The 19280-nt window shown below is 43.1% G+C and overlaps 1 protein-coding gene across 1 annotated transcript in view; it reads left to right on the top strand.

The window, feature by feature from the left end:
• LOC121681502 (ATP-binding cassette sub-family C member 8-like) overlaps window positions 1-19280 on the top strand; it is a 34145-nt gene that overhangs the window by 8948 nt on the left and 5917 nt on the right. The window contains exons 7-31 of the mRNA XM_042061263.1: window positions 1358-1546; window positions 2181-2345; window positions 2505-2660; window positions 4063-4197; window positions 4604-4766; window positions 6367-6407; window positions 6536-6681; window positions 7394-7508; window positions 7611-7745; window positions 8483-8555; window positions 8715-8820; window positions 9190-9219; window positions 9690-9725; window positions 9861-9959; window positions 10789-10873; window positions 11732-11812; window positions 12011-12148; window positions 12401-12508; window positions 12736-12838; window positions 15237-15475; window positions 16901-17067; window positions 17626-17695; window positions 18280-18437; window positions 18763-18855; window positions 19041-19143. Of these exons, the coding sequence (XP_041917197.1) occupies window positions 1358-1546; window positions 2181-2345; window positions 2505-2660; window positions 4063-4197; window positions 4604-4766; window positions 6367-6407; window positions 6536-6681; window positions 7394-7508; window positions 7611-7745; window positions 8483-8555; window positions 8715-8820; window positions 9190-9219; window positions 9690-9725; window positions 9861-9959; window positions 10789-10873; window positions 11732-11812; window positions 12011-12148; window positions 12401-12508; window positions 12736-12838; window positions 15237-15475; window positions 16901-17067; window positions 17626-17695; window positions 18280-18437; window positions 18763-18855; window positions 19041-19143 (2934 nt within the window). The remainder of the gene's footprint in view (window positions 1-1357; window positions 1547-2180; window positions 2346-2504; window positions 2661-4062; window positions 4198-4603; window positions 4767-6366; window positions 6408-6535; window positions 6682-7393; window positions 7509-7610; window positions 7746-8482; window positions 8556-8714; window positions 8821-9189; window positions 9220-9689; window positions 9726-9860; window positions 9960-10788; window positions 10874-11731; window positions 11813-12010; window positions 12149-12400; window positions 12509-12735; window positions 12839-15236; window positions 15476-16900; window positions 17068-17625; window positions 17696-18279; window positions 18438-18762; window positions 18856-19040; window positions 19144-19280) is intronic.

The following is a 19280-nucleotide window of genomic DNA, read 5'->3' as shown; positions in this document are numbered from 1 at the left end:
TAAAAGTGGGCGGTATTTTACACTATGTAAATTTGTTGACTAGGCAGCAACAACAGTGCAGCATTTGTTTCAAGCAGTTTATATCCTCTATTGTCCTGTTGCTATCATCATCATCATCATCATCTTATTGTTGGATCCACGTGAATAGTATTAACTAAAAATAGCCTGAAAGTGCTATGCCATTTACTCACCCTGTCTAACTGTGATCTCTTAGGGGATCCCATCTCTCAGAGATGTCACCAGGGATTATAAACTCTTACTACGGTATTCAATCAAGGCGCAAAGGCAGACGCAGTTCTGCTGCTAAGCACGTTGTACAAGCTGAGTGTGTCAGATTGCATGCCTCAAAGTGGGAATTTACACATTCAGTCCATTCAAGCTTTTACACTTTCTAACTGATCACCCTATCTCCCCAAAACGTTATGCATTGAGACATTTTATTAATAGCTGTGTATTGCTTTGAATGCACAATTAAAAAGCCAGTGGATAATTATATGATAAGGAAACATGTTGTTGAGTAGAGTTATTCATTATTTCCCATACACAGTATACTTGGGTTGAAGTTGTTAAGTTGTTACCATTGTGTGAGGAGATGCAGTAGGAAGAAGTGCAGTGCAAGTTGTGTTGTGCACCGTTGTGTTACGCTGTTTTGTGTGCTGAAACCTAAATGATGAGGGACTAATTTGATTCTTAGAACACACTCACACATAAACACACACACACACACACACACACACACACACACACACACACACACACACACACACACACACACACAAACACACACACACACACACACACACACAACATTACACTGATCAGCCAGAGAGCTTCACCCTCGCCTCATTGTGATTAATCTGGTGGTGACCACCAGCTGCACCAGAACCAAAGCTAAAGCTTGTAATACTCTCTGTCTTACGCTTTCTCTCAAATGTATGTTGAGAATGCACAACACTCAACATACGAAGCTCAGAAATACTCTGAGAAATCTTATTGAGAACATAAGTGATAGGATAAGATCAGCAAATCAGCATGAAGATTCACAGGTAGAATAAAGACAAAAACGGACAAATCTAACTAACAAGAACTGCACAAAACCCCGGGTTGAAATGTACAGGGCTTAACAAGATCACAAGAAAGAGGTGGTAAGGAAATGAGACACACCAGGCAATAAATAGAGGGGCATGAACAGAGCCTCCGAGAGGAACTAGGGCAATTGGATGAATAAACATAGGAACACATGGCAGACAAAGTAAATACATGTGACCCTTATAAAATGCAGGACAAACATGGGGTACCCAAGGAAGGAACGAAGAGAAAGGAGAATGTGACAGCCAGTCTTTTCTCCTCCACACAGAAAGAGGGCGCTCCTCTGCCCCGTGGGCCCCAGTGGATCTGGAGGGCCATGCAGCTGGCTTTTGGGAAGTCCCTGCTCCTCAGCATCACCTTCCGCTTCATGGCCGACCTGCTGGGCTTCGCCGGGCCCCTGTGCATCTCGGGCATCGTCCACCACATAAGCCGAGAGAACCATACCATCCCGCATCCCGTAAGCGCCGACTCTACCACATCACACTCTACAGCCGACTCCACCACATCACACTCTACAGGCGACTCCACCACATCACACTCTACAGGTGCGGGGCGTAAGCGCCGACTCCACCACATCACACTCTACAGCCGACTCCACCACATCACACTCTACAGGCGACTCCACCACATCACACTCTACAGGTGCGGGGCGTAAGCGCCGACTCCACCACATCACACTCTACAGGCGACTCCACCACATCACACTCTACAGGCGTGGGGGCTGTGACTGAACAATGCGGACAAATGTAAGAGTCATCACGTGACGCGTTCAGGCGGATTGTGCCACAGTAGATTCTCGCAGCCTGATCATCCAGAAGCAACCAGAAGTGACAGAGTGAGAGAGCGAGGGTGCTTGAGCATGCAGCCAACATATGGGACTCCACTGTGTCCATCAGGCGATAAGCATCAGGACATTCATGGCAAACATCACAGAGTGTTGAAACACTATGGGGGAGGATGAAACACTGTGTTGAAAGGGCAGATGTTTCTAGATACAGGACTGATATAACAGCTGTGCATGTTGATTGTTGACAGCAGAATGTGAGGGTTTGCCCGTGTTCAGCTCTTCTCTTCTGTTGCCTGTGTCAAAGGTCAAACTGCTGGGCGTCCACTTCATCTCCTCCCAGGCGTTTCTGGCCAATGCGTACGTCTTGGCTGTCCTGCTGTTCCTGGCCCTGATTCTGCAGAGAACCTTCCTACAGGCGTCCTACTATGTCGCTATAGAAACAGGAATTAAACTTAGAGGAGCCATGCAGGTATTTCCCTATATATTGGGAACCCTAATCTAACCATTTGCTATACTGTGTACTTAACATAATCAAAATAAATAGAAATAAATTTGAAATAGCTTATATCTGTGTGCTGGTGCTTTATTTCTACATTTCTATAACTGACTATTGCTCCCCCCTCTACAGGCAAAAATCTACACCAAGATTATGCGTCTCTGCACGTCCAACTTGTCAATGGGAGACATGACTTTGGGACAGATCAGTAACTTGGTTGCTATAGACTCCAACCAGCTAATGTGGTTCTTCTTCCTCTGCCCCAATCTGTGTGCCATGCCAGTTCAAGTAAGATATCAGCCATTCTGATTACACCACATTATAGTGCTGTAACATTAGTGGATGCTTTTACACACATCTGATTCCCAGGAGCACCCATACTGCTGGACTTTTGTACTGTCCCGTTTCTCACATGTTTGGATAAGAATGTCTGTTAAATATAATACAACTGTAATACATATTTACAGTATAGGAATTCTTTTAAATGCTTTAAATTACACATTCACTTACAGCAGAAAAAAGTAATTAAAAGTATGTAATATAAAAAACTAGGGCTGTCAATCGATTAAAATAATAATCTAATTAATTACATACTCTGTGATTAATTAATCTAAATTAATCGCATATATAATTTTTGCTGTGAAAGTATTTTAAATATTTAAATTCAAATGAATCATTGAATAATCAGCATTTGTGACATTAACTTCAAAAACTCTTTTATTATTATTTTCACTCTTCAAATAATTGTCATAATAATCTATGATATGACCTAATATGCTGAGGAAATAAATTCAAAAGTGCTTCGGGAAGAAGTTTTTTTTTCACATACAAGGCATTTCAGGCCACAGATATGACCTAGGGGACACAGTAAAAATAAATTAACACTCCCCTCAATGTCAGACATTACAGAGGACTTTATTTTCAACACTTTATTTTTATCAACACCATCAGGCCGTTTTTTAAAAGTAAATGTTCCAATCAATGATCCAGGCATCACGTTTTCTTCTCTCCTTCATTTTACAGTCTAATTTTTACTGACTAGAACTCGGGGTCAAAGGTCATACAGAATCGATTAATCTGCACTATTTTTTTTAATCAGTTATTTTTTCTCAAATTAATTAATTGAAATTAATCAGTTATTTTGACAGCCCTATAAAAAACACAACTAAGCAATAAGGACAGTAGAAGATAAAGAATATACTAAATATACTAAAATACAAATTACCGGTATACTAAATAACACTTAATCTAAATCAATTCTAAAAACAGTATCCACATAGTGGGTTATTAATAAATCAAGAGGCGCTTGCAACGACTGAGGCAGGGACTGAGTCTGTTTAAATTAATTATGTTCATCACAACAAACCAACAGCACCCCTCCCCCTCCGTTGCTTCTCACATATGATGAAAGACATAAAGGATGAGTGCTGAATTGTAGATGAATGCTGAATTGTAGATGAGTGCTGGATTGTAGATGAGTGCTGGATTGTAGATGAATGCTGAATTGTAGATGAATGCTGAATTGTAGATTAATGCTGGATTGTAGATGAATGCTGAATTGTAGATGAGTGCTGGATTGTAGATGATTGCTGAATTGTAGATGAGTTTGTAGATGAGTGCTGAATTGTAGATGAATGCTGGATTGTAGATGAGTGTGTAAGCGGTGTTTGACATCTCCTCCACATTGCAGGTGGTCATCGGCGTGTTCATGCTGTACTACCTCCTGGGGGTCAGTGCGCTGATAGGGGCCACGGTCATCATGCTACTGGCCCCTGTGCAGTATCTGCTGGCCACCCAGCTCTCTCGGGCACAGAAGAGCACCTTTGTGAGTAGAGTGGTTAACTCGTTAGAATAAGCTGGTTTAGAGAATGATTGGAACAAAAATGACCTGTACTTTCTGACAGAGTTTTTTCACCTCTGAGTCTAGGACACTCATGCATATGCACCCTGGACATGTTGTTTACACATACAATGTAGCACTTCTCGGGCATAGCTTATGCATATGCATGCAAATGTGAATTGGACTCTGAACTAATATATTATATATCAGTAAATGTGTTTGGAAATGTGCTTGGACATGACCTCTCTGGGGAGTTGCAGAATATTTTTTATGTTTGTTTGAGGGTAGATCCCCAGCTCTGTATGACAGAATAGTGTAAACGAATGCAAGTCACTTTTTTAAAAGACTGTAAAATGAGAGCAGACTAAAGCGCATGTCTTGGCTCTGTCAGGAGCACACCAGCGAGCGCCTGAAGAGGACCAATGAGCTGCTCCGAGGCATCAAGCTGCTGAAGCTGTACGCATGGGAGCACATCTTCAGGAAGGGCATCGAGGAGATGCGCGCCAAGGAGCTGACCAGCCTCAGGCACTTCGCCCTCTACACCTCGGTGTCCAGTAAGCCTCATGTTAATTAATTACTCCAGGCCAGGCGTCTGCTTCTCAGACCTCTTATCCCAGGGGTCTCAAACTCAAATGAGCTGGGGGCCAATTCTGCCAACGTCATCTGATTGGAGGGCCGGCTGAAAATGCAATGTTCTTTTTTTCAAATACCACACAAAACTGCAAACAGAAAGTGCAAGTGTTTTTATCTAGTTTTAGACACCTGTGCTAGCAACCTTAGCTTATAAATAAAATAATGATAAAATAAATATTAATGCAAATTATAAAATAAATGAAAAACATAAAAAACAGGTATGTGTGTGTGTTTCACACCAAATAAAAATATTCCTCTCATAACGTTTTTAAATCTGGCAAACTAGGCATCAGGGTTAAGAAAGCAACACCATTGGATTTTAAAAATTTAAAAGGCCATGGCTTGAAAGTGGTCAGAGATAAAGTTATACTGTAAATGTAAAAATCTTTGAGTAAAACAAAAGTTTATGAAGGGGGTAATTTTACCCATCTAATTTGTCACTGGATGGCAAGCACCTCAAATTATGCACCTTTCAGTAAATACTGGATGAACATATTTAAGCAGGTTTACTTTCCTTTTTTCATATTACCCACATAACAAATTAACAGAAAAACACCTAAGATGTATACCAACACCTAAGATGTTGTGGTTTAGTAATAGAATACTACAATGTAGGCCTACAATAAAGTATTCTGGTCAAACAGTTCCTATCGCGGGTAATCTGCAGTAACCAGAAGTTCGCATCATATTGCGGGTGACTTTGTAGTTCTTTAGAGCCCTATTTCTACTAGCCCTGATGTCTGTACCACATCCATTACGGACACTATCATCACGATTACCACTGCAACCTCCAAGCTATGTTGGGCAGAGGGTCGAAACAAGCATGGTATGCTTAGTGGACACCGTTGTATACACGCACCTCCATTCACAGACGCACCGTGAATATCACTGTCATAGACGATCGATCATAATCTCCAAAAGGATATTCTCCTTCAGAATTAGAATAGGTGAATAACATAGTTTACCTAAGACTTCATCACACGTGAACGTTTTTCAACATTTGGTGTAGGCCTGGCTATTTCTGCTTAATTTCTGCTTCAATTTCTGCAACACTATGGCCTGCATCGCTTCCGCGTCATTACAAATGCACGTCTTTGTGTTTCTCGCGTGTAATACGATTTTGGGTTTGAATCAAGCTCTGGATGTCTTGCACATAGTGGAGCAGAGTAGGCCTACAAATGAGATTTGTCACCGTACCTGGATCTATCGTCTATTTTAATCAGTATCGTTGTTTGTCGCAATTAATAGCCTCAAGGGCCGGATTACATTATTATTTTGTCATTCGTCGCGGGCCGGAATTGGGCAGGACGCGGGCCGGATTTGGCCCGCGGGCCGGGTGTTTGAGACCCCTGTCTTATCCCGTCTCTGCTTCACCAAGTCCCCAGGAGGCCTGCATGGCTATCTCTTTAAGCATCTGACAAATATACGCTTCTTTCTACAGCTATATTATTGCACAATGGAACTCCTCCCGCAGATGATGTATGTTAAAATATACATTTTCAACATTACCTTTTTTTTCAGTTTTCCTGAATGCAGCTATTCCAATTGTTGCAGTTCTCACAGTAAGTAGAAACACACAGTCTATATGAACTAATATGCATAATAATGCATACAGTATAATGTATGTAATGATTTTATTTAGTGTCCTTCTTTACCAATAAATATCCAATATTGCTCTTCTCTCCTGAAGACATTTTTGGTCCACGTCTACATCTCGGCCAACAGCGAGCTGTCTCCTGACGTGGCGTTTGCCTCCCTGTCCCTCTTCCACATCCTGGTCACACCCCTCTTCCTGCTGTCCAGTGTCTTGCGCTCTACAGTCAAAGCCCTGGTCAGGTAGTCAGCTGTCTTACTTGAGATGTTTTTGATCACCGAAAAGGGGATAATTAACCTAAGATGTCAAAGGGCAATGAAATTAAACTGCTCTTGTTTATTCTCATTTGGGATAAAAATACTAATCAAAGAGACACACTGGTGTGTCTGTGTGTGTGTGTGTGTGTGTGTGTGTGTGTGTGTGTGTGTGTGTGTGTGTGTGTGTGTGTGTGTGTGTGTGTGTGTGTGTGTGTGTGAGTGAAGCAGCTGCCCTCATTTGGCACGAACACCACTACCATGTGGTTTTCATATTTCCAAGCAACCATAAAGTTAAAAAAGCAATAATCTGGAAAAAATATTGAGTATGTCACATCTCAGATCAATTCAATCAAATCAATGTTTGGTCCTTTATGTTATGTTGATTAAAAATGTTATGATAATTTCGCTGTGAAAAGGCTTTTTCAGATACAAGTACAAGTCCACTGTACAGTGATTTAATGTATTATGAAGCTCTGACCCGTTGACAGGAATTAGGTTGGGTTTAGGGGTTATTTCTGGTGTCTAGCAACACCATAAATTTTCACTCTGACATAACGTGTCATGCAGTGATGATCACTTCTTAACTTACCAAGACTCTTCATCTGGACATGAACATAATTCTGGAACATAATTCAAACATTCTCTCGTGACTGCCATCCAGTGTGGGGATGAGTCTCAGCTTTCCTGTCTTTCTCAGTGTTCAGAAACTCAGTGAATTCTTCTGTGGTGAAGAGATCGAAACAGAGCCAGAGCCAAAACCCACCACTCCAACCAAATCCACTACCAGTAACCAAAACAACATCAAGTCAGTAGTGAGTACACAGCACCTAGCTCTCTTCTCATCCTCTGCTCGTTTTGTAATGAGAGTGATCGTTGGGTTCTCTGTTCATCTGACACGACTCCCTCTTCCTCAGTACCTGTGTCAGCTCCAGGCCAAAAACCTGCTGAACCGCAAGCGCAGCGCAAAGAAAGATCAGAACAACGCCCCGGCCAAGAAGAGTCCAGAGGAAGAGGCGCCTGTTGACCACGATAACAATGTCTGCATTAAGGTAAAGTGGGCAGTACCGCTCCTGAATGGTTACTCTGCCAGAGATTTTGTATGTTGCTCAATGGGCAGTGAAAAAAAAAAACAATATAAAAAGTTCAACTGATGATCAAGTGGGATTCACCACTTAGTCCACACGGGGGAGAGATTAGGATGATTCAAAGTGCATCTGGATCATTTTTTTCTCTGAGAATACTGCTGCATGATGGCAGCCGTGTAACATAGCATGAGAGGGCTTGGAATTCTCAGCCAGTGCAAAGCTGCCAAACACTCCCAGGAGTATCACTTTAGTCAGGCATTACTTAGACACCTCTTATACAGTGCAAAGGTCCTTGGTCAAAAACGTTTAGGTGTCTCATTTCAATAAGGCATTACTGAGGACCCTTGCGGGTATCATTCATTTCAGTTGGTCACTATTTTTACAACAGGAAGAAGGGGGTTAAGTGGGCTAGCGTCTGTAAGGCAGCAGTCTCAGAGACATTCTAAGACGTCATGTAATGAATACGTTTTTTAAGAAGCCGTCTGGGAGGTGAACCTGTAGGCAGCAGTAAAGTGTTCTCAGAGAACAGCTTTCCATTTTTCTACTATTTGCAAACCCCACCCACAGTATGCCTTTTCTTTCTGAAAGTAATGTGTCCTATCTTCAAATGAGGTGTTATGGAGAAAACACATATCACCTTTCTTTTCCTGTTTCCATACATTAATACTCAATCAGCATGATTCTCTGTTTTGTCTTTATAGATCATAAATGGCTATTTCACCTGGACACAGGGGACCCCCACCTTGTCCAACATTGACATCAGGGTTCCATTTGGTGAGGAGAGCTCCCGTTATCTATCACAGCAATGACTCTGTTGACATTTTAGTTTGTATTCAGAGTTCTCTAAGTCTGACTGACTGTGTGTGTGTGTGTGTGTGTGTGTGTGTGTGTGTGTGTTGTCTCTCTCTCTCTCTCTCTCTCTTTCTCTCTCAGGTCAGTTGACGATGGTGGTGGGGCAGGTCGGCTGTGGGAAGTCCTCTCTGCTACTGGCCGCTCTGGGAGAGATGCAGATGATCTCAGGTAGTGTCTCGTGGAACAGGTGAGTGGGCGAAAGAAGAAGACGTTATATGCCAGCAGGGTTTTTTTGGAATTAAATTAAAATTATTGAATGTAAACCAGTTCTACAGCATATCATGGGCCAGTTTAACATACAAGAATTAGCCTAGTCCTAGACTTCAATGAAAATCTCTATTGAAATAAAGCTTTTAATCTAGAACTAGGCTTAGTCCATATGCTGGAAACTGGTTGGATATGTTTTAATTAAAGTAGTGTCTGCTACTATAGTCTGTATTGACAGTGAATGTTGGCTATGAAGAGCTGTCCGGTTGTGAAAATCTCTGCTATGTAATCTGGCTTGCAAAACAACAATAATGGTTTTAATCTTGTGTCCCTGTTGTTGCCTTTCCAGTCAACGCAAACAGGAGGACAGCGAGGAGAGGTTTGTGTTTGTGATGTAACACATAAGCAGTAAACAAAATCACACTGTCCACTGTTCTAATACTTTCTCCAAGGATATGTTTATGCTTAGTCCCTGTAAGCCAAAAATAAATGTGTTTTGAGTTTGTCACATCGCACAAAAGGGTGTCCTTTGTCATTCAGAAAAATCTGCATGAATAAAAACATTGACAAGTTGATTGTAACCTATTACATCACAAATATCTCTTTAAGGACCAATCAAAGAGATGGAACACTGGAAATGATGATGTTCTGTTTAATGGTCTAACTCCACAATTCAGTACCACACAGTGTACTAGTCTTTCAGGAATAGTTTTCTAAACGATACAAGGCATTTCTAAACACGTTTACAGGAACTATACGCATTTAAATATGCATAATATTATAGTTTATACCTAAAGCATATGAGAACAAGTTTTAAAAAAATAAATACCATTGTTTTTCTCTTTTCAGCCCTGAAAACCATACAGCAGGGGGAAAACCACCAAAGTACTGTCTGCTCACCTCATAATGTTTATAGATAATACAGTAATGTCAGGCTGGGGGGTCAAGGGACTTCTTATGTGAGTTCCTAAACTCTCCATATAGCATGTGTAACACTGTGGGTCTGTGTGTGCGTCACAGGAAGAGAGGCCCGGTGGCCTTTGCTTCTCAGAGACCCTGGCTGCTCAACACCACGGTGGAGGAGAACATTCTGTTTGAAACGGCCCCTAACCAGACAAGGTAAAGGCATCACCAACCCCAGGCTGTGTCTCAATGCTCATACACACAGATATGGAGATCATAGCATGGAGCTATTGTCCTCTAATCAGAGCATTTTACAACATGTGACCCAGGACACACACATAGTCATTGTTTACAAATACACATAGTTGAATTCCACATTTATCAAGGACATGTTTCTCTTCTTGAATGTATCCAGTGTCTGGCTTGTAGCCTGACTTGCTCCCAGTCTCTATCACTCTCTATTTTCTCTCTCTCTCTCTCTCTCTCTCTCTCTCTCTCTCTCTCTCTCTCTCTCTCTCTCTCTCTCTCTCTCTCTCTCTCTTTCTCTCTGTCTCTCTCTCTCTTTGTGTTTTTACAGTATACAGTATGTAGCTTGAGGCTAGGAAGGTGTGTACATCTGAGAGAAAAAAAAAACATAAAAAAAACATCTCTCCTAAAATCCTGAGTCCATTTGAGGTCCTGTCTGGCCCATGGCTAATGGCCTGTCTTTGAGAATGCATTAAAGGGCTAAATGAGTGCGGGCCGGTGCGGCGTATCTGCAGGGCCGTTACGTAACCGCACAGATTTCACCCCACTCTAACGGTCCTCGCCGAGCAATTACTGTAGTTCCCAGTCTCGGAGCAAAGAGGAAGGCCCTGCCACATTGGCCTGGGCTTGTGACTTGATTGTGTCTCCTTTAAGGAATCATCAAGCATGACAAATCCTCACATAGAGGTCAGGAGCTTTGGCAAACTCCCTTTCCTGTGGAGAGGGAAGATAAGCACTTCCATATTTTAACTATTTGATAGATGTCTGGATTTCATGGGTTTTGAATGTCTTTCTCCAGGTACAGAGATGTAGTTGATGCGTGTTCGCTGCAGCCAGACTTTGACTCTCTACCACAAGGAGACCAAACAGTGATTGGAGAGCGGGTACGTGCAGTCATATACTTAACTGTAGAGAACTGGAATGTACATATTTTGAATGTGACAAAATGAGCTATCCCAAAGCCAGTTGTGGCTTCGCTGTGTTACCGTGATCAGATCTGTGTGAGTGTGTGTCCTTCATGTGCGGACCGATGGCACATTATTCCATTCCACTGGCCCTTCACAATCACACAGAGGACTCGGGAAAGGGGAGCTCTGCCCCTTGAGGCACTTCCTGCTCGAGCACCAGCCCTGTCTCTCATGCAGCACAGCCCAACACGCAGCCTCCACTTCCTCTCCACCTCTCTTTGTGCATCAGCTGACCCTACAGTCACCCCCCCCCCCCCACACACACACACACAGCACCCCCCACCCCACCCCACACACACAAACACACACACACACACACACACACACACACACACACACAGCACACCCCACACACACACACACACACAGCACACCCCCCACACACACACACACACACACACAACCCCCACCACACACACACACACACACACAGCACCCCCACCCCACACACACACACACAAACAGCACCTCCGCCCCCCCCCCCCCCCCCCCACACACACACACACACACAGCACCCCCCCCCCCCCCCACACACACACACACACACACACACACAGAACCCCCCACCCCACCTCTCCGTGGCCACCGCAGAGCATCATCAGGAGACCGCAGTCATATCAGCTAAACTCAAAGTAATGTTTTGTGTCTCTGCGTCTCTCTCTGTCCTCCACTATTTTTCCTGTTTGTTTTCTTTTTATTTGACTGCCTTCACACACTGAGATCTCACTGTCCTGTTGGTCCTGCTGGTAACGTGGGCATTTACTCTCTCACCAGGGCATCATTCTGTCCGGCGGGCAGCGCCAACGCATCAGCGTGGCCCGGGCACTGTACCAGCAGACCAGCGTGGTGTTCCTGGTGGGTGATGATGGGACTGTGCGCTTATGTTTTACATTTTCCCCACCAATGCATCTTTTCTAGTCATTAAATAACAGCGTTAAATACTCTACACTAAATCTTACTACAGTATAACCACGCATGGGCCGTTGGCACCGATAATAATATATGTAGCACAGGAGACTGGATACCTTTACAGGTGTTTGCTGTTGTCCTCAGGATGACCCTTTCTCCTCCCTGGACATCCACCTGAGTGACCACCTGATGATGCAGGGCATCCTGAGGATGCTGAGGGGGGAGAAAAGGACCGTAGTGCTAGTCACCCACAAGCTCCAATATCTACCCCATGCTGACTGGGTATGAAAATATATTATATTAATATATAATATATATTATGAAAATATAAATAGATATTTTGGAGGAAGTTGAGCTCTGGATCATATGCAGTTATCATTAAAGGAACACACCTGCAGTATACGAGCATAAGCTCAAAATAGACTTTTTACTCTGCATTTTTACATTGTATATTCTGTGTGGTAATAGTCTTTTTGCCAAAGTTTCACAAAGCATACCTCGCCCTTGGCTGTTAACCATTGTCCCTTAATACAGATCATTGCAATGAGAGATGGAACAGTGCAGACCCAAGGCACACTGAGAGATATCCAGTACTCAGAGCCAGAGCTGTATGAGCAGTGGAGGGCACTCATGTACAGAGAGGTACGCGCCGCGATGCACCATACTGAGCCACGACATACAGTACTGAGCCATGACATACTGAGCCATGACAGACTTGACAGACAGTCAGACTTGAATTTCCCCTTGGGGATCAATAAAGTATATATCTATCTATCTATCTATCTATCTATCTATCTATCTTCACCCTCTCCAACAGGACGAATGGACCCGCATTAGCAGGGGACTCTTAACTTTTCTGTTTGTTACAGGAGGCTGGAAAGGAGAGTACGAGTGAGATGAGGAAGAAGAGCTTCCGGAGGAACATGTACTCAAGAGACATACATACCAGAGACGAGGAGGAAGACGATGAAGGTGGGACCACCTTCATCATGATCTGAAGGACTAGATATCTTTGGCTTTTGGTGTTGGTTTCTTTGCTGTTATTTTGATAGTGCACCATCTTTGCCAGAGGCAACTAAATCTTACAAATAATATGTAATTGTACATTACATATAGCATTGGCTGTCATTACATAGAGCAATCACATTAGCAGTGCAAATTGAAAGCAACTTCAAAGCAAGTCCACTTACATGGACTCCAGTGCATGAATTCAGTAGCCTATGACACTGCCCTGGCAGATAGTACAGCCACGGTCAGATTGGTTACAGTTGACCGAGGTTAATTAGCAGCATGACTGAAGCCCAGCAAATCTGCACTGCTAAACTGAGTCACGTAGCCCGAATCCCATTTGGTTATTCGGGGCTGCTTTTGCTGTAGTGCTAGCCTGTTGATGTATTTTCTGTGTAATTTCTGCCGAACCCTGATGTTGACTTTTTTATTGTTGTTGTTGTTGTTGTTGTTGTTGTTGTTGTTGTTGTTGTTGTTTTCTACGTCTCTGTGTGCTTCCCATGTGTGGACATATGGGATGGCTTCAGCACCTCGTGTTGATAGTAGTGCTCAGAAAGGTCTGGAATGAATGGCATGGTTTTTAAATGGCATTTCCCCCCATACGCATCCAACTGGATGAGGGACATTTTCACAATCATTAATATTAAAATATAGGGTAATTTATGAACTAGATACAGTTCTAGTCTAGATACAGATTAAATAGGCTGCATTTAATTCAATTCAGTCAAGATACAGTTTAGACTAAAGGATGTTCAAAAAGTAAAGACATTTAGTGCCAACAGTTCAGATAGGAAACTCAAAATAAGTTACTTTATTAAGTTACTACTAGTTATTTTTATTTTTGTAAGTACAAGGTAGTATGCTTGGTCTTGGCAGACTAAGTCTACTTAAGATGCTGTTACTGCTGTTAGAAGCTGGTACACCAACCTAGTGGTGATGCTGCAGAATTGCTGCTGCATTAAATAATACCATAAAAAACATCAAAAGCACCAGATTTAGAGAAGAGACTTAACACTGTTCCCGTAACTGATTGTGAAAATGGAGGCTTGTTTATTTTAATTCTCATGGTCCATCAACTAGATAAATCCTCATGTAGTCAGAGTAGTTAAGGGATGTTACAGTACTCTTAAAATATTCTAAACCTCTTTCAGTGGGTGAATGTTTTAACGTTTAAACGATAACAGTACCAAAACGTTTGGGACTCACAATGAATTCAGACAGATAAGCTAGGCCAGTTGCAGAATGTGAACAAACCGGTTGGCCAAGTTATATTTTAACAATGCTAATCAATCGAGAAATCAAGATGTTGCCAAGTCTGAATAGTATTCTAATTTAATACATTTGCATCTTACATGATTTCTTCAATTTTACTTCCACTATCCTATATTACGAAGCATAGTATAATTATTAAGTATAGTATGTGATTACTCATTTAAGAATGTAAGAGACTGGCTAGTACAGTTTGATAATATAGTAAAATGAGTGCATTGGAGGATTACAGTAAGTAGAGTTATACAGTAATAAAATTTACATCTAAAGAGACTTTTAAGAACCATCAAAATCCATTTTATCGTTTAAACAGTAACTGATAAACATCCCATCCACAGCCTTTCATCTCTGGTTCCTAAATCAATCATTTAAATGCACGATGCCATTGTCCTATAGAGTATAGTATTAAATCCATTGTCCTATAGAGTATAGTATTAAATCCATTGTCCTATAGAATATAGTATTAAATCCATTGTCCTATAGAATATAGTATTAAATTTAAGCTGTAAAACTCCCTTTGTATGGAAACAGAACTAGGTCGTGTTTTGTTCCCTGCATCTATCCTTTGAACTCAGCTCCTTTGAATGCATATAGAATGAATCTAAAGCATGCTGCTGTAGCCAGGGTCAACCTAGAATAGCCCTCTGCTGTTAGTCCCTCACTCTTACCACAAACAAACAGCATGCACCTGTAATTCAGTATCAAGCACACTTCTCACGCCCCCTTTAAACATCTTCAGCTGTAGATGGGGGATGAGCAGAACACCTATATTATGTAGGACACACAGGTCTGCTGAGGCAGGTAGAGAAAGGGAAAGTAATGGAGGGTACATTTTATCTGAATAATTTGTTTGCCTGTTGTTATTGTTATTTACCCCAATAGTATTACAGTTCTCTGTATTCTGTGCAGTTGTGTGTACAAGAAGGTTATACTACATGAAGTGGCAGGGCTCTAGTCATTAACTTGATATCTCTTTCAATGCTAGTGATTGGCATAGCCATGCAGGTATCAGAGCGCTGTGTTGATGAGATGTGATTACGTGTCAGTGGTCGTGTCTGTTCTCTCGTGTGACGGGGTCTGGTATTCTCCGCAGAGTCTACGACGGACGAGGACAGCCTGGCGGCGGAGCTGCGTCACAGGGAGACCATCCCGTGGCGCTCGTTCAGCGCGTACCTGCGGGCGTCCGGCCTGCTGCTCCTGCTGCTCTTCGTCGTCTCGCAGCTCACCAAGCACTCGCTCATGGTGGCCATCGACTACTGGCTGGCCCACTGGACGTCCAGTGTCATCGTGGCCAAGCTCGCCGCCGCCGAGGGCAACTGCACGTCCGAGCAGGTGCGTTATAGGCAGGTGACTTTGCGGAGTCCGCTGGGGAACTGACACTCTTGACATTTTGTTGCAGCACGCAGCACAGTGAGTCAGACAGTCCACTGGGGAGTTTGGGGCCGAGCCGGCCGACTGGCTCTCTGGACGTGGGAACAGGTGCACGGGGGGGTCTCGGCGAGTAGTAAATAACTTTGCGAGGCACGAGTTGTCCTCACATTTCCCACAGTCATCTCTTCAGCTCCACAAAGTGCCTACAGCACAGTTGGTGCATGACAGAGCGACAGACCCCTCTCTGCCCACCCCGTCCCACCCAGCTCAGGTCATTGGTCCCAAAGGAATCAACCGTACAGGGTGGGAGTGGAGGGCCATGGCAGGGCGACACGCGAGCCCAAAATAAGCCCTATTAGAAGTTAGGCAAGCTGCACTGCACTGCACCCAGAGCTCTCCTGGTTGTGTCCCTGGACCCCTCCGTATGCTTGCCCATGGCCCCCAGGCCTTTGTGTCTGTTGCACAGCTGTTCCTCTCTCTCTCTCTCTCTCTCTCTCTCTCTCTCTCTCTCTCTCTCTCTCTCTCCCTCTCCCTCTTTTCTAACTCTCTTCTCCGTCTCAGAACATGCTGTGTCCAGTGTACCCTCACTAAAGGGTCATGTCCCAGCAGCGCTAGCTTTGTGCCGGCTGGCAAATAATCTTTTGTGTATGTTTACATTTTCGTTTATTCATTATTCTATAAATACATCAGTTCATCTAGATCAAATCTATACCACTGTTATAAATCTAAAATGCCGCAATGTAATTGATGATGCAGTTTATTTATGTTTGTCTTGAAATTTGTCTTGATATGGATAAAAAAATCATAAGACGTCCAGATATATATACATAGGTTATTCCTGATGGGGCTGGCAGCTGTGTATAACCCAGTGTTCAAACACAGGTTTGAAAAACAGATGCACTGTTTTATGGAGATCAACAGTTTAATTGCACGTGTTAATCACCCTGGCAAACATCCTCTCTGGTTTGGAGAGGAGAGTGTTTGTCAGTATGCCAGCATGCCTTAAAAGGCACAGCGGTGATAAATATGTTAGCTTGTGGAGGCTTTTGTTCATTTGCTGGAAACCTGTGCTGATCTTTGCCCTCAAAGGGGTACAGTGACTCATGCATGGACACGTGTTCTCAAACATACATCTGCTGTGTGACATTGAGTTCATTTAGGAGATGTGGGGTCTTACAGCCAGGCCAAATAAACAATCCTTTGTAAATGTACCTTCTCGTCTGATTTGCCCCCATCACATCCATCTAGAAGATGTTTCTTTTGTTGTACTGGATGTTGATGAAAGTGTTCTCCTTTAGGTAAACAAACAAACAAATAAACAAACAAACAAACCAACAAACCAATAGTCTAATCATGTTCCTGACTCGGAGATGTCTTCCCCTGCAGGCCTGCGTCTTCACTCACTCACCCTACCTGCTGGTGTTCTGCGTCCTCTGCTGTCTGGGTATCGTCCTCTGTCTGGTCACCTCGGTGGCCGTCGAGTGGACAGGACTGCGCGCTGCCACGGAGCTGCATGGCAACCTGCTGAAAATCATCATTCTGGCCCCCATGAGGTAGGCCAGTGTATGACCAGAGCAGGGCGGGGCGTGGGTGGGGTGGGGGTGGGGAGGTTGGCTGTCTCCTCTACCTGGGGAGGTCATATAACTCAGTAAAGAGAATTACAGGCCAAGCTCAGAGGTAAACATCTATATTCTGTGTCAGAAAGTGAAGAGATTAGCACTCAGATGTAGTAGTCAGTGATGTATTTGGCACTATGGCAGCAGTGCTCTCCCTTGCACTGCATTTCTCTTAACTCAGCGAGCAGAGGAGAGGAGAGGAGAGGAGAGGAGAGGAGAGCAGTGTTGTCTCTGGGCTTCACAGCCCCACCATCTGCTTTTTAGGGTAATGGACTGGACAAGGGCTGTGTCCTGCGAGGCTGTACCGTACCCACTGGTCAGATAATGAACTCCATTTATTGTGCTTCTCTGGCAAAGTCAAGGCCATTTGGCTCAAGCTGTTTATGCTGTCCTGTGATGTTTTTCACCAGCTGAGGTTGAGGGTGGAGGGATACCAGAATATTGACAAATCCATGACTGCAATCATTCTGTGTCTGTGATCTGTTTATTTAACAGGCTTTTTGAGACGACTCCCCTGGGTAACATATTAAACAGGTTCTCTGCTGATACCAACACTATTGACCAGGTAAACAGTTTTTTAATGGAGCTGAGCACACCACCATTCACATATCAGGCACTGAATGGAACATTCAGCTCAATCTAAACACACGTGCTCTGATATTATAGTGTCCCAGCAAGAAGTACACAACACATGATCTCACATACCACCTCCACACTAAAGGTGATGATATGTGGGCCAACTTTTTATGCCTCTGCGCTGGCGATTGTATTATGTTTTCGGGTTGTCTGTATGTCTGTCCATCCCGATCTTCTGAACACAATATCTCAAGAAGGCCTCAAGGCACGTGCTTCAAATTTGGTATGAATGTTTACTTGGACTCTATATTCTATGTATTAGATGCCTCGCCACACAAATGTTTGTCAACCAGAAACCAGTGTTGCTGGGCAGTAACGTGACATGTTTTTAATGTTATGATTGGTTGATCACAAGTTGCATGCTAATGATTGAAGTTGTCCAGATAATTTTTCATTAGTAGAAAGTCATTGGTCAGTTACATGGCTGGGCTGCATTGCCCAAAACATTGCTCTGTGTATCAACACCATCAGTTTGGGCGATGCAGACTGTTGTTTCTGGTGTGTGTTCTGCAGCACATCCCCACCACCCTGGAGTGTCTGAGCCGCTCAACGCTGCTCTGTGTGTCTGCGTTCGGGGTCATCGCCTACATCACTCCGGTCTTCCTCATCACTCTCGCCCCCCTTGGCATCGTCTGTTACTTCATACAGAAGTACTTCCGGGTCGCCTCCAGGTCAGTGCCACTCTAGTCACACAAGAAACTTTTCAGTTTATTCATTCCTCAATCAATCAATCAATCAATCAAGCAAGCAATCAGTCAATCAATCAAGTCAATCAAATCAATCTATAAATGAATGAATGAATCAATCAATCAAGCCAATAACCTATAGCATCCCACTTGACTTCATCTATACTGTACGCCTATAATGTTGTCAAAAGGAATGCACACCCCCATTTTATATTGGTTACCCATGTGGGTTAGAAAGCTACAGTATGTTCTTCAGACAGACTTTAAGAATACGTGTCAGTGCTAATGTATCAGCATTGCCTGTGTGTAGGGATCTTCAGCAGCTGGAGGACACCACCCAGACCCCTCTGCTCTCCCACTACACTGAGACTGTGGAGGGACTCATCACCATCCGCGCCTACAGGTGACACTACCACACACCAGCCAGCAGAGCAATGGAGGCTACAGCTGGAGTTGGAGCTTTGTGGAGATTGGAGAATAATCAGAATGTTTATAAAATATGTTTGAAAATGTACAGAATGAATAAAGAAACTGAAAATGAATGAACTGAAAATAACATTTCCCATGTTATTATTTATTGTACTACAGGTATGAACAAAGATTCAAGAAGAAACTCCTGGAATATGCAGATGCAAACAACATCGCCTCCCTCTTCCTGACCACAGCCAATCGCTGGCTAGAAGTTCGCATGGTAATACATCTCAGTCATTTCATTTTTTTTTGTCTTTTATGAATAGCTGATTTATAATAATTTCGTAATAGTGATATTCAAGTTTGTTTTATAATATATTGAAATGATGACTCTTATTCTTTTAAATAATTAATCAT

This window comes from Alosa sapidissima, chromosome 14 (genome assembly GCF_018492685.1).
Source record: "Alosa sapidissima isolate fAloSap1 chromosome 14, fAloSap1.pri, whole genome shotgun sequence".
NCBI lineage: Eukaryota > Metazoa > Chordata > Actinopteri > Clupeiformes > Clupeidae > Alosa > Alosa sapidissima.
This window is presented reverse-complemented; position numbering and strand designations above follow the sequence as displayed.